We start from the raw sequence: 13,790 nt of genomic DNA, 5'->3' as shown, positions 1-13,790 counted from the left end.
TTAATTTAGTACAAATACAATATTTTATAATAATATTATTATATTTCTTAATTTGTGTGAAAAATTTAAAAAACAATATAATGGAGGGAGTATTTTGATAGGATGTTTAATTTTAAATGTTCAAATATGATTGTTTTAAATCTAAACCTAAAAAATGCAACAACGCTTAAACTATTAGAAAGAGTTTACAACTCATTAAAGTCTCATACAACAGAAGGAATCAATACTCTTTCGTTACCAAAAAAAAAGATCACACATTTAAATTGTATGGAGGGAAAGGATGATGAGGAATTTTCTATATGCTTTGTGATTAATGGAGATGAAATATAAAATTATTTTTCAATTACAATTTTTTTTTAGTTAAATCAATTTAGGTTGTTCGAACATGATTTTAACTCTTACTTAATTGCAATGATCAATAATTCACTTCAAAGTAGATAAAAAACTACGGTCTCAAATCCATACACAATTTACAAACAGTTACTCAAATATTTTTTAATCATTTAAAATATCAAATATATCAATGATATTTAAAGCAAAAATATAAATTCATATAAATTTCCCAACTTTACAAAGCATTGACACCAACTCATCAACTTCCAATCTAATCTTTAGGTGTCAAGACTAACCAAAACTAATCACTAACCAAACGAAGGTTTAAGCTGTTCACTCCATCAACAGTGGAACTATCATTTCGCTTCCTCCAAAAATTACCAAAAGACCCTTCTATTTCCTCTAATGTTTTTCCCTGTGTTTCAGGAAGCATAGTATAGTGAAAAACCCACGCCAACATTGCAAGTCCCGCAAAAAGAAAAAAAGCACCCCCAATAGTGATGGCCTTAGAAAGGGACAAAAAAGTCATGGATATAACTCCACTAACGAGCCTATTCATCATCGCCCCAATAGACACACCCTGAGCTCGAAGTCTCAAAGGAAATATTTCAGAACTATAAACCCATGTAATGGGACCCGACCCAATTGAAAAAGTACCCGCATAACACAACACCGCCGCTAGACTAAGCCAAATAGCCCATGTCATGGTGGCATGTGAGTTATCAATAACAGTGAGACTAACCGCCAATGTAAGAAGTGAGAGTATTAACCCGCCAACACTGGTTAACAACAACACCCGCCTCCCAACACGGTCCAATAAGAATGTGGACACTAAGACAAACATAGTTTTCACAAATCCAACCGCTATAGTTGCTAGAAGTTTATTTGTGTCGGATTTGATCCCAGCCTTCTCGAAGATTCTAGGACTGTACAAAACGACTGCGTCTATGCCTGTTGCTTGTGCGAAGAAGTGAAGGCCAAGTGAGGCAATGAAAATGTGACGAATTGCAGGGGTTGGATATATAAATAGTTCTTTCCATACGCCTCTGCCTTGAACTTTTGTGACCGAAACAATGTCGTCGTCGCAATTCGAGGGAATTCCTGTAATCTCTTTAATATCGTCTAATCTCTGTTGAGCTTCTTCTTTAGAATCAGAGATTTTATAGAGAACTTTTTTGGCTTCTCCTAATCGACCCTTGGAAACGAGCCATCTCGGTGACTCTGGCATGGCTAATACTGCTATGGCTAGGAATATAGAAGGGATGGCACCGATTCCAAGCATCACTCGCCAGGTATAGCGAAGTGGCAACTTTGAAAATCCATAGTTTGAGATGTATCCAATTAAAATCCCTCCATTCAAAAATACCTGAACTGAAAATAACAATTTATAATATAAATGGTAAATAATTGAAGAAAAAAGTTAACAAATTAGAAAACTTGCCTCAGGCAAGGAAGTGAGGAATCCACGAGATGAAGTTGGAGAGACTTCAGAGATATAGACCGGAGCAATCAAGAAAGCAAAACCGATGCCAACGCCGGCGAAGAAACGACCAAACATTAGGAAAGCATAATTTGAAGAGAGTCCCATCAGAATAGCTCCGACGAAGAAAATTACACCGGCGAGGGCAATTGTGTAACGCCGACCAATCCAATCTGAGAATCTTCCTGCTATGTAAGAACCTATGGGAGAGTAAATGTTTATGATGCCTGATAGAATTTCGATCTGTACATCGGTTATTTTAAGGTCTCTTTTAATATAGATAGCTGCTCCACTCATCACACCAATATCTGTAACAATAATAACATCATATGTAGTTGTTATAAATAGCATGATCACATAGATTGAGAAATGAGTTTATGGTATGATTGTATGTGTACTCACTGTATCCAAGTAAGATAGAAGTCATAGAAGCTAAGATAGCACAAGTAAAAGAGAATTTGTTCCTTTTGGACTTGTTTTGAGGAACAAAACCTTCGTGGGATTTCAAAGCCGCCGTTGCTTCTTCCTCAGCCATCTTTGAGTTTGTTGGGGATGGTAATGATGACCGTGTTTGGATTTTGGCTATGAAATATCTGTCGGTGAATAAATTACTGGAGTTTGTTAAGTATATTCCTCTCTTAACAAAATTTGTTAAATGTTTTCACTGACTTTATATTATTATTATAATTTTTTTGAAGTTTGATTATTCGATCTTTTTAACAAATATAATACAGTTGATTGTCGAACCTAACTATGAATGATGAACACATATTATTTTATCCATAATAACATTTTATGTCATAATTGTTTATAATTATTTATAAAATTAACATCTATTATATTTTATCCATAATATCCATGATTATGTTTTATATCTATTTATTTATATGTAACAAATAACTATAGATATTATTGATAAATGAAAAACTAATATTATATTAAAAATTTAAAAAACCAATAAATTAAACAAAATTTTCTAATAAAAGCCATAATTTAAATGAAATAGAGATAGTAATTAATAATATTATAAATAATTTTTTTACAAATTTCTTATTAATAATACATTAAATTTTAAAAACAATAAGTAATTATAAAGAAAATTACATACGTATGAGGAATTATATATAAATTTTATTCATTTGATTAAATCTATGATCCTATCCTATGGAGACATCCATAAACTAGCCTAATATTGAGACCACATATAAACTTGAGGGTCACATTTGAAAAATATGTTAATGATAAGATTTTGACCATTGAAATTTTGGTTGGAATTGTATATACTCCTCTTAAACACACTTTTTAAAACTCAAATTAAATTATTAAATTATTTAATTATATATTATAAAAAATTTAAAATAAAATAAAGAATATTTTAATATATATATATATATATATATATATATATATATATATATATATATATATATATATATAAAATTATAAATAATTAATATGTTATAATTTAAGATAGACAACGAAAAGATAGAGTTGAGAAATAAACTTTTTAAAGAGATAAAGTGTAATTAATTTAATAGAATTAAAATGCGACCAGTCTACTTCTATTCCTTCTTCAAGACACCCTTATATATTATATATTTTCTTGAGTTTTATTTTTAATGTTGTTTTTTGGAAGGATGGGGAGTGAAGAAGTGAGATTTTTTTTTAGATTAAATGGGATACTATTTGTTTAAGAAAACTGAGGTATGGGGTTAGGAGATTGAAGGAGTTAAACTTAGCCTTACTTGGTAATTGGTGTTGGAGGATCCTAAAATAAAATTCTTCTTTCTTTTTTGTTTAGGAGTTTCAGGGGACAAATTCTTCTTTGATTGGATCTTTTCTCTCTCGAGTTCTCTTATGAAAAGCTGCAATAGCCTCAGGGGTGGAAATAGGAAAGGCTAGGCTAGGCTTTATAAGGCATGGGTCTGACCTACGATAAACTTGAAAGGCCTGAACCTGATCCGTGACCTATAATAGACTCTCTTTTTTTGCTTGACCTGGCCTTTTTAAAAGTCTGGCATGGCCTGAAAGCCTATTTTTCATTATGGTTTTTAATTAATCCATATTGTTTAAGAAACCTTATATGTCGTCCTATATATGCATATATAGGTCGACCTATTTAGCATTTGTTCTAATATATGCATATATCGGCTTGCCTATTTAGCCCTTTTTTCTAATATACATGCAAATACATGCCATCTGTTTAGCCTACTTTTAATATACATGGAAATATAGGCCGACCTATAAGGCTTCATAGGCTTTTTTTAATAGCCCAAGCCTGACCTATTTCATTGAATAGGCTTTTAAAAGAGCCTAAGCCTGGCCTTTTTGTTAAATAAGCCTGGCCTGACCTGACCTTATATAGGCTAGGTCATAGGCCCCTGTAGGCCGGCCTGGCCTATTCCCACCCTAAGCCTCACTAGCAGCGTCCTTGGTTTGTTTTCTACGTTCGAACGCAACAAAATAAGGCAACACACGGGGCGTAAAAATAGCACAATGAAAACAATTAAATAAGGTGGTTGAAAGATCCTTTGCTCTCCTCACCCCATGTATTGGAGTAAGAACTTGGACATGTTTTATGTTGACATGAATGTGGCTTTTGAAATTGTCTAGATCATGCTTAGTCGAGGCTACCCATTCAATAGGTTTTAAATATTCATTTTGGAGGACACTCAAGTGTGACCCACACACGAACCACCATGGAAATGGAGGTCAAAAAGCACAAGTCATTTTACTAAGGGGAAAGGGGAAACTTGAGAGGATGGAACTTCAAAGCAAACTAATATTTGTCCTCCACATAGTGGGGAATTTTCAAATCAGGAAGTTTTGCTAACAATGTTTCCCTTAGAGTGGTCGCTGCTTCACGGATAGTTCTACTAAGATCGTATGGCCTATAAATAGTTTCAAAATAGCATTGGAAAGTTTGGATCTCTTTTATGTGTTTGTCTCTAACTTTCTTAAACTTCATCTTCATAGAAGAAAAAGCATATGTTAGATATTTCGATAGTACAGAGACTCCGTAAAATTCTTTAGCATAATAAGATCTCCACCAGGTATCAAATTATTTGGTATAGTAAAAGAATGGTTGAAAAGATAGCGGTGTAAGTTTGGCCACGTCAGAAGAATATCAATCCATGTGTTTGGTTTAATCTTCCTCAGAGAAGTTGACATGCAGAGACAAAGTTCATTATTTCGATTGAAGGAAGATTTGGGCAAGAATTGATTTAGTCCAAATTGACGAGATACAAGGTTGTATGTCTTCAAAGTGACAGTTGACAGAAATACGATGATGATGGTGACATAAGCTCATTAAATCAAAAAGTGGTGGAGGAAAGATAAAAAATGCCCTAATCTTCCGCTAGTCGAACGTGGCATTTAGGGGGATTTGTTAGTTGGGATTTTTCGATATCCTCAAATCTCAGCATACCAAGCATTTAGTGGAATTTGGAAAGTTATGGAGATGATTTTTGATAGACATTTTAAGGACATTTTGACATGCATGTTTCAACAAGGAAGGCGTCGAAGTCCCTATGTTCGCAGTAGAACTTCGAACTTAGTAGTTTTGGAACAACAAACAAATAGTTCGACAAAGGCGATTGAGATCTTCAACAAAGGAAGAGGCTCGTTTCTAGAGAGAGCTAACCTGATGAGTTGGGTTCATAGGCTCATATACTTGTGAAGTTCTTATTAATCATTCACGTTAAAATAGATAGAAAAAAAACTTCTGTCTCAAATCAATATCAATACATGATTTACAAGAAAATCACTAAAAAATGTAGTGAGAGAAGGTCCGACTTCTCTCTAAAAAAAACACTTTTCAAATAGTATTCGACTGAAAACTTTTCCTAGTAACACTTTGTGTTTGGTTAGTTAACATCAATGGAGAAAAATAGTGAAATGGAATGGAGACTGGTCTCGAGGAAGAAGATTAATGAAGGTAACAGCGGAAAGCGTTGGGACATGAAGAAGGGCGGAGGCAGTGGGGAGAAAACGACAACGACGTCCTTTTTCTTTACTGAAATACCTGATCAGTATGGGGCAAAGGAGATGTACAACGTTTTCAAGGTGTTTGGTGACATAGATGAGATTCCAAAAAAAAACATGCCAACATTCCGAGGTTTAATAGGGAACCCTGAAGCTTTAGAGGTGCCGGTAAGGTGCAACGACGTGAGGAGAACAGTAAAGTAAATCTTATTGGAGCACATCAACAACACCAGCGGGGGCCTATTGGAGGGCAGTATATCAATGCGATGCAGAAGGATGGTCAAAGAAGAACATATGCACAGATGGTTAATGGAATACAGTCCAATAAAACAGTGGTGGATAGACAAGTTCAGGCGAAAAAGATACCGTTTGCACACCGAGAATTCAATATGGAGGAAGAAGACCTAAGCAGATTTCATAAGGCTTTCGTGGGGGTGGTAGAATGTCCGGGAGATACTTATAATATACAGGAAAGATTCACCAAATAGGGTTATTTTGGGGTTAAAGTGACTCCAATGGGTGCTAACTTATGTTTGTTGGAAGAATGTGAGGAAGGTTTGATAAAGGATATTGTTGCTGAGGCACAAGACTGGATACAGGAATGGTTTGAGGAAATTAGACCATGGAAGGAAAGTGATGTAGACAATGAAAGGATCACATGGTTAAGAGTGTATGGGTTGCTATGTCATGCTTGGAGAGACAAAGTGTTTGATTTTCTGGCAAAAACGGTTGGTTTCTTTATTCGTGCAGATGAAGATACAAATAATCACAAGAACTTAGATGTCGCTAGGATTTTGATCAGAACCAAATATTGCTTGGTTCTGAATGAAGCTATTAACATTTCCATTAATGATCACGTGTTCCGGATCAAGATTGTTGAAGATGGCCACGGCCCTATGCGGATTGCCGCGAGTGTAGGTGAGGAAAATAGGGGGTCGGAGGAAGCTTCAGGTGAGAGCTCCGGTGAGGAGTCGGGGGAGTGGAATGGCAAATCATCAGATGAAAGGCTACTGTCTTTTGTCCAAGAGTCCTTGGCATAACCCATTGGATTGGCGGTAAGGAGGCGTGTATTGAGAGAAACAACATTAAATGCTAGTACAAAAGGGATGGAGGAACAGTGTGTAGATGGGATGTTTCAAAAGGCATTGGAAAATGAAAAAATTTTGGCAGAAAAGAGGAGGCTGGATGTGGTGTACGATAATTTCATGGCCAAAAAGTCAAAGGAGAAGGGTGGGGTGAGAATTGGTGAGTGGGATGATGGAGAGTGTGTAAAGTTAAGCAAGTGGGGTCAGAAGGCAAATTCAGCGGGTGATATTAGGGAAACATATCAAGAAACGAGGCCCAGCGCTAAGGCCCAATTTGTGGGTGCAAAAAAGGCCCAAAGTATGGATGGTAACTTTCGTTTGGAAAAAGCACAGAGTTTAGTGAGGGAATTAGAGAGGGGTAAAGGCAAAGAAACGTGGTAACCACCAGCTCACAAATCCAATTTTGAAATCTCAAAATCCTTCTTCTCAATCCTGGCGCGTCCCAGAACCCTAAGAATTGGGGAATCCTCAGTAAAGCCACCCGTTCATATAGATTCGCCCCAATCTTCTGCAGGAACGACTTTATGCAACAATTCTATTCTTAATCCGGGAAGATCACCGGAGAATGGAGGTAGCAGAGAGCGTGTTTCCCAGGATCTGGCAGATAGAATTTGGCAGGAGGTGGCGGCTTTGGGTATTTCAGGCGGGGAGAGAAATGAGTTGTATGTAGAGGCGATTAGGAGCTTGGAAAGGAGGGACGAAGAAGAAATAGTTAGTAGGAGGGGGAAGAAACTAGGTTTGCCATGAATATATTGTCTTTTAATATCAGAGGGTGTGGCAGCAGTATCAAAAGGAGGAAATTGAGGAAGATAATTGAGGTGGATCAGCCGGACATGGTGTTCTTACAGGAGACGAAATCTCATGCGGTTAGCGATGGTTTTATTAGAAGTTTGTGGGGTGCAGATGATCTTGAGTGGTCAGCAAAGGATTCCATCGAGGCATCAGGTGGTCTAATCATTATGTGGAAAAAAGGCATTATTTCCCCTATCTTCAGCTTCAAAACTGTAGGATCCCTGGGTATAAGCGCCATTTTCAACAATCAAGTATGTTTTTTTGTTAACATATATTCCTCGTGTCAATTAGCTGGTAAAAGATTGTTATGGTTGGAATTGGTGGAGTGGAAAAATAGAGCTGGGTCGGGATGGTGGTGTGTAGGGGGAGACTTTAACTCCATTAGAATGAGTAATGAAAGACAGGGGAGTATATCGGGGAATAGGAGTAATGAGATGCAGGAGTTTAATGATTTCATAGATTTGATGGAACTGGTCGATGTTCCGGTCATTGGGAAAAGATTCACATGTTCTAACAAGGATGGGAGTTCAAAGAGTAGATTAGATAGATTTTTGCTATCATCGGATCTAATTGAAGAGTGGAGGATTGTGGGGTAGAGTTCAGGGGCATGGGATATCTCGGATCACACGCCAATATGGTTTAAAGCAATGGATGTGAATTGGGGTCCCAAGCCATTCAGAGTAAACAACTGCTGGTTTGATGTGAAAGAGTTCAAAGATTTTGTGGCGTCGTCATGGCAGAATATACAGCTTGTGCAAAAGCGAAAGAGAATTTATGGAAACACCTTCACCACAAGGAAAGCTTATTACGTCAGAAATCAAGGCAAAATTGGTTAAAGGAAGGAGATCTTAATACTAGATATTTTCACCATGTTATAAAAGAAAGAAGAAGGAGAAACAATCTTGTGGCTATTCAATTAGAGGAAGGCGAAATAATAGAGGATGTGGAGGGTATTAGGAATGAGGTGGTAAAGGTGTTCATGGAGAGATTTAAGGAGCCGATGATGGTCAGACCTACCTTGGAGAATGCAGGGTTTCAAAGTTTATCTGTCGAGGATAGAGATTCATTGGAAGCAGAGTTCTCAAGAGAGGAAGTTCGTAAAGCTGTGTGGGATTCTGATGGTAACAAATGTCCTGGCCCAGACGGGTTTAACCTCAAATTCATACAAGAATGCTGGTGCTTTCTAGAAGAAGACATATACAAGTTCACAAGGAATTCCACAGATACGCTGTCTTACCTAAGGCAATAACGGCTGCGTTTATTGCTTTGATCCCAAAAAACCTCAATCCGCAGGGGCTGAAGGAATATCGTCCAATTTGTCTTATAGGAAGCTTATACAAGATTATATCCAAGATTTTGGCCAACAGAATTAAGAAGGTTCTACACAGAATAATTTCACCAGTTCAATCAGCATTTGTTCCGGGTAGACAGATCTTGGACGGGGTACTAGCACTGAATGAGATAATAGATCATGCCAAGAAGGAAAGGAAGGAGTGTTTTATTTTTAAAGTAGACTTTCAACAGGCATATGATTGTGTGAGTTGGCAATTCTTGAGAGAGTTATTCCAGAAGTTTGTGTTTGGAAGTAATTGGTGCAAGTGGATGGACGCTTGTATTTTTAACAGCTCCCTGTCAATTCTGGTAAACGGGTGTCCCACGGTGGATTTTGCGTCGGAGAGGGGTCTTAGACAAGGAGACCCCTTATCTCCTTTTCTTTTCACATTGGTGGCAGAAGGCCTGAATGTGCTAGTAAACAAGGCTGCAGATTCTGGGACATTTGAAGGTTACTGTGTGGGAAATAGTGGGGTTGTTAGGATTCTACAGTTCGCAGATGATACGGTAATTGTTGGTAAAGGTAATTGGAACAATATTCGCAGCATCAAAGCGATATTCAGAGGCTTCGAATTGATTTCTGGTCTAAAGGTAAATTTTCACAAGAGCAAGGTGGCGGGGGTGAACCTGGAGGAAAATTTTATGGAATCTGCTTCTCAATTTTTGAGTTGCAGTAAAGAGAAACTCCCATTCAAATTTCTAGGCATTATGGTTGGCATTAACCCGAGGAGAACAGAGGCTTGGAAGGGAGTGATCGGTCGTTTCAAGAATAAGTTATCAGTTTGGAAATCAAGACTGTTATCAATTGGAGGAAGAACCACGCTACTTAACTCAGTTTTATCCAGTTTACCAATCTACATAATGTCGTTCTATCGAGCTCCGGTGAAAGTTATAAGAGAATTGATTAGTATTCAGTGTAGATTTCTATGGTGTGGTAATGAAGATAAAAGATGCATTAATTGGGTCAGTTGGCATAATATATGTAAACCGAAAGCGGAGGGAGGATTAGGCATAAAACACATTGGCCAATTCAATAATTCATTACTGACAAAATGGAAATGGCGCATTTTGAAGGAAGATGCATCGGTTTGGAGGGATATTCTGGAAGCAAGATATGGAGATGTTAGCAAAGCTGTTATAATGGGAAAAGATTTCAAGTCGAATAAGAAACACTCGGTGTGGTGGAAAGACATGATGATGGCAAGTATTCTTAAAACTAACAATTTTGACTGTTTTGCAGGTAATATTTCTTTTGGTTTAGGCTCGGGGGCTCACATAATGTTCTGGTATGGGAGGTGGATTGGTGGCACACCCCTCAAACTTACATTTCCGAACCTGTTCAGCATTTCAAACAAGCCATTGGGTATGATTAGTGAGATGGGCTGTCGATAGGGACTTCGGTGGTGCTAAGATTTCCAGGTAGATACAGTCACCATAATGGAAAACCCGATGGCTGTACAGGAAGCTTTGGAATTAATAGAGGTACTGGGTGGAATTTCGCCGACACAAGGGGTTAAGGATGGGATTAAATGTGGCCGGTTGGTGAAGGGGTGTTTTCAGTCAAAAGTTGCGCATCATTCATGCGGGAGAAAGAGGAGGAGAGGATAGAAGAACCTGCGGTTTTGGCAGCAATCAACACAGTTTGGATAACGGAAGTGCCCTCGAAAGTCAAAATATTTGGATGGAGGCTTTTGTTAAATAGGTTGCCGGTAAAAGAACAACTTGCTAAGAGGAACATCATTCAGAGGGAAGAGGATAAAGTTTGTGTATTATGTTCAGAACATGTGGAAAATTTGGAACACTTATTCTTTAATTGTCATCTATCTAAGATTATTTGGGAAAAGATAGGTATGTGGATGGAGGTGCATATGGAGGATAATGTGGTTGGAGCAGCTGGCCATTTGAAACATTTTGTGACCGGCTTGAAAGGTAGAATGAAAAAGAAGATGAGGGGTTTAGTTTGGCTAACTACGTTATGGTCGATTTGGAACTCAAGAAACAACTTCATCTTCAATAATACTAACATTGTTTTAGATGAAGTTATTTCAAGTATCAAAGTTGTTTCTTGGTTTTGGTTGGCAATTGGGGCAAAAGCAAGAAGCACCATTCCTTTGTTCCATTGGTTTCAAGCACCTATAGAAGTCCTTAAGATGTTTTAATTTTGTTGGATTATAATTGTCTATGTAATGGGTTGTGTGTACCCCTAGTACTCACATCTTTCTTAATTAATACTCCCTCTGTCCCAAATTATAAGAGAAATTCTCTTTTTTGATTCATTGAATAATTAATGTATCTGGTCTATATGCAGACCAGATACATTAATTATTCAATGAATCTAAAAAGTGAATTTCTCTTATAATTTGGGACGGAGGGAGTATATCAATATTGCTTATAAAAAAAAAAATACATGATTTACAAACAGTTTTTTTTGAAACAGCCAAAAGATGAATTAAAAACAGCACAAGAAGTGCATAAAAGTCTGATACAAACAGCAACTGAAACAAGTGCAGGCTAACTAAGTAACTAATGTACAACATAACTTTCCAAAACCACCACCAAGCCTAATATAAAAATGAACTGCTAGAGACAACTCCTGAACAAAACTAATAGGCAAAACCAAACTGTCAATCCTAACATTTCCATTCTGTTAAAATAGCAGCACCAACATACAACCAGATCTGCCACGATTCTCTCGAAAGTAGACGAAAAGAACTACGAAAAACTATTTTGAAAATTTACGGCCGCAAACTCCAACCTCCGCAAAAAGAAATTCAGCAAATGTGCAACCAACATCGGTGGATACTACCGACCAACATCCCCTAGAGACCACAAGTATTACCGATCTGCATAAATTACTCCCAAACAGCTGCCAAAATTACCGCAAACATATACTCCAGCATAGTATCCCGCCGTATATACTTCTCAAACATAAACATAAATTATTGTACCAAATATCAGCCTAACAAAGCTAAAAAATGCAGGCCCATGATAATCAAAAACAGCCACCGCGCGTTGCTTATGTCATTGCTACAATCACCTTCCAAATGAAAAACCACACTGCAGGCCAGCACCACTAACAGAATAGACACACCTTGGATAAATCCCCAATAGAAACACCACACCACAGGAGTACATACAATATAAGGCATCTGCAAATGCGCAAAGAATCCAACAACCAAAGAGCTCGGTGCACTTGACCCGACTTAACATATAATCAGTTCGCCGTTAGACCGAGACATGCCTTAGGATTTAGACACCACATTGCAAAGTCATCCTTGATCAACTTTGATTTTATCTTCAGCCATTTCCACGAGTAAACTTTTGCTTCCTCTATCACCTTTATAATCTGAATTTCTTCATTTCGGAAGATTTTATGGTTCCTGGCTTTCCATATGCACCAAATACATGCACACCACAACACAAGAAGTTTTAGAGACGTTGCTTTTCCGCCACCAAACAGATTTTCAAACTGGCTCATATGCTGCCAGCCATCATTATGCAGAGCTGATGATACGCCTAGCCAGTTGCAAATGCTACTCCAAACACCTGCAAAACACTTACATTCGAAAAACAGATGAGATACCGACTCCTCACACCCACAACCTCCAGCGCAACTATCCTGACCCTGCAACCCTATGCCCCTTTTGACTAAATTGTCTATTGTTGCAATTTTGTTCTGAACCAGCCTCCATACCAAGCAAGATACTTTTGATGGAATCGCTCTGTTCCAAATTTTTGCCCATGGATTCCTGAATTCGACAGCTCCTGTAGGCAATAGACTCTTGTACACCTCTTTCACAGAATATTCATTTGCATCTTCCAGCCTTCCTAAGTCCAAAGAACATAAATCCTTCCACCAACTTGAGCTTCCTCTAGTCCCCGGACTGAGAGCCTCCGCGTTCGACCCGTATCTGTTTACTAACGCCGAGAACCAAATACCCCTTTTTTCTACTCTAATTTTCCATTTCCATTTTCCCAATAAAGCTGAATTGAAAAGCCCTAACCTTCTAATTCCCAACCCCCCGTCTTCGATTGGCCTACAAACCTTATCCCACTTGACCCAATTGATCTTCCTCTCTACCTCGCAACCCCCCCATAAAAATTGTTTAAAGATAGATTCTAGTTTAAGAATTATACCTGTCGGAGCCTTGAAGAAGGAGAGAAAGTAAACTGGGATCGCATAAAGGACTGATTTCAGGATTACAATTCGACCACCAATGGACAGATGTTTATTCTTCCAACCAGACAACCTTGATTTCACTGTATTTATCACATAGGACCACGTTTCCATCCGCTTTGGATTTGCACCAATTGGTAAACCAAGGTACGAGACAGGGAGAGAACTGATACCGCAGTTTAAAACATTTGCAGCCTCCAATAACCAATTTTGAGACACGTTAACCCCCACGAGCGAACTCTTGTGGAAATTAACTTTTAGTCCAGACATTGACTCGAACAAAAGACTTACCCCCTTGATGCACCGAATATTTGACCACGATTTCTCACATATAATCAGTGTATCATCCGCGTATTGCAGGTGGGAAAACCTCTCATTTCCTTCATCAAATTTATATCCTTGAAATTTCCCCATACCTACTGCCTTTTCCATCATCACATTAAAAGCTTCAGCCACGATTAAGAAAAGAAACGGGGATAGCGGGTCTCCTTGTCTGAGGCCACGACCCATCTTAAACTCATTTGTTGGACTTCCATTTACTAACACCGATATCGACGAAGAACTTAAGCACTCTAGAATCCAATTGCGCCATGTTAGAGGGAAGCCC

The 13,790-nt window shown here is 37.9% G+C and overlaps 2 protein-coding genes across 2 annotated transcripts; one reads left to right on the top strand and one right to left on the bottom strand.

The window, feature by feature from the left end:
- Window positions 1–529: 529 nt before the first annotated feature.
- Window positions 530–2,492, bottom strand: LOC131607100 (polyol transporter 5-like). Its single transcript, XM_058879140.1, has 3 exons — window positions 2,216–2,492; window positions 1,775–2,121; window positions 530–1,699 (listed from the first exon to the last, which is right to left on the bottom strand). Exons 1-3 carry the CDS (start codon window positions 2,346–2,348, stop codon window positions 635–637), a joined length of 1,545 nt encoding a protein of 514 aa, XP_058735123.1. The 5' UTR covers window positions 2,349–2,492; the 3' UTR covers window positions 530–634.
- An 8,094-nt stretch (window positions 2,493–10,586) lies between these two features.
- On the top strand, window positions 10,587–11,165 carry LOC131605220 (uncharacterized). The gene has a single exon (XM_058877604.1). It carries the CDS (start codon window positions 10,587–10,589, stop codon window positions 11,163–11,165), a length of 579 nt encoding a protein of 192 aa, XP_058733587.1.
- Window positions 11,166–13,790: the final 2,625 nt, after the last annotated feature.

The sequence above is a fragment of the Vicia villosa genome, linkage group LG5 (genome assembly GCF_029867415.1).
Source record: "Vicia villosa cultivar HV-30 ecotype Madison, WI linkage group LG5, Vvil1.0, whole genome shotgun sequence".
Lineage (NCBI taxonomy): Eukaryota > Viridiplantae > Streptophyta > Magnoliopsida > Fabales > Fabaceae > Vicia > Vicia villosa.
This window is presented reverse-complemented; position numbering and strand designations above follow the sequence as displayed.

Coding starts and splice junctions, on each gene's coding strand:
- LOC131607100 (XM_058879140.1), bottom strand. CDS start 2,348: ATGGCTGAGGAAGAAGCAACGGCGGCTTTGAAATCCCACGAAGGTTTT. Junction 2,122..2,215: donor TTCTATCTTACTTGGATACA/GTGAGTACACAT, acceptor TTATTGTTACAG/ATATTGGTGTGATGAGTGGA. Junction 1,700..1,774: donor TCCTCACTTCCTTGCCTGAG/GCAAGTTTTCTA, acceptor TTTTCAGTTCAG/GTATTTTTGAATGGAGGGAT.
- LOC131605220 (XM_058877604.1), top strand. CDS start 10,587: ATGCGGGAGAAAGAGGAGGAGAGGATAGAAGAACCTGCGGTTTTGGCA.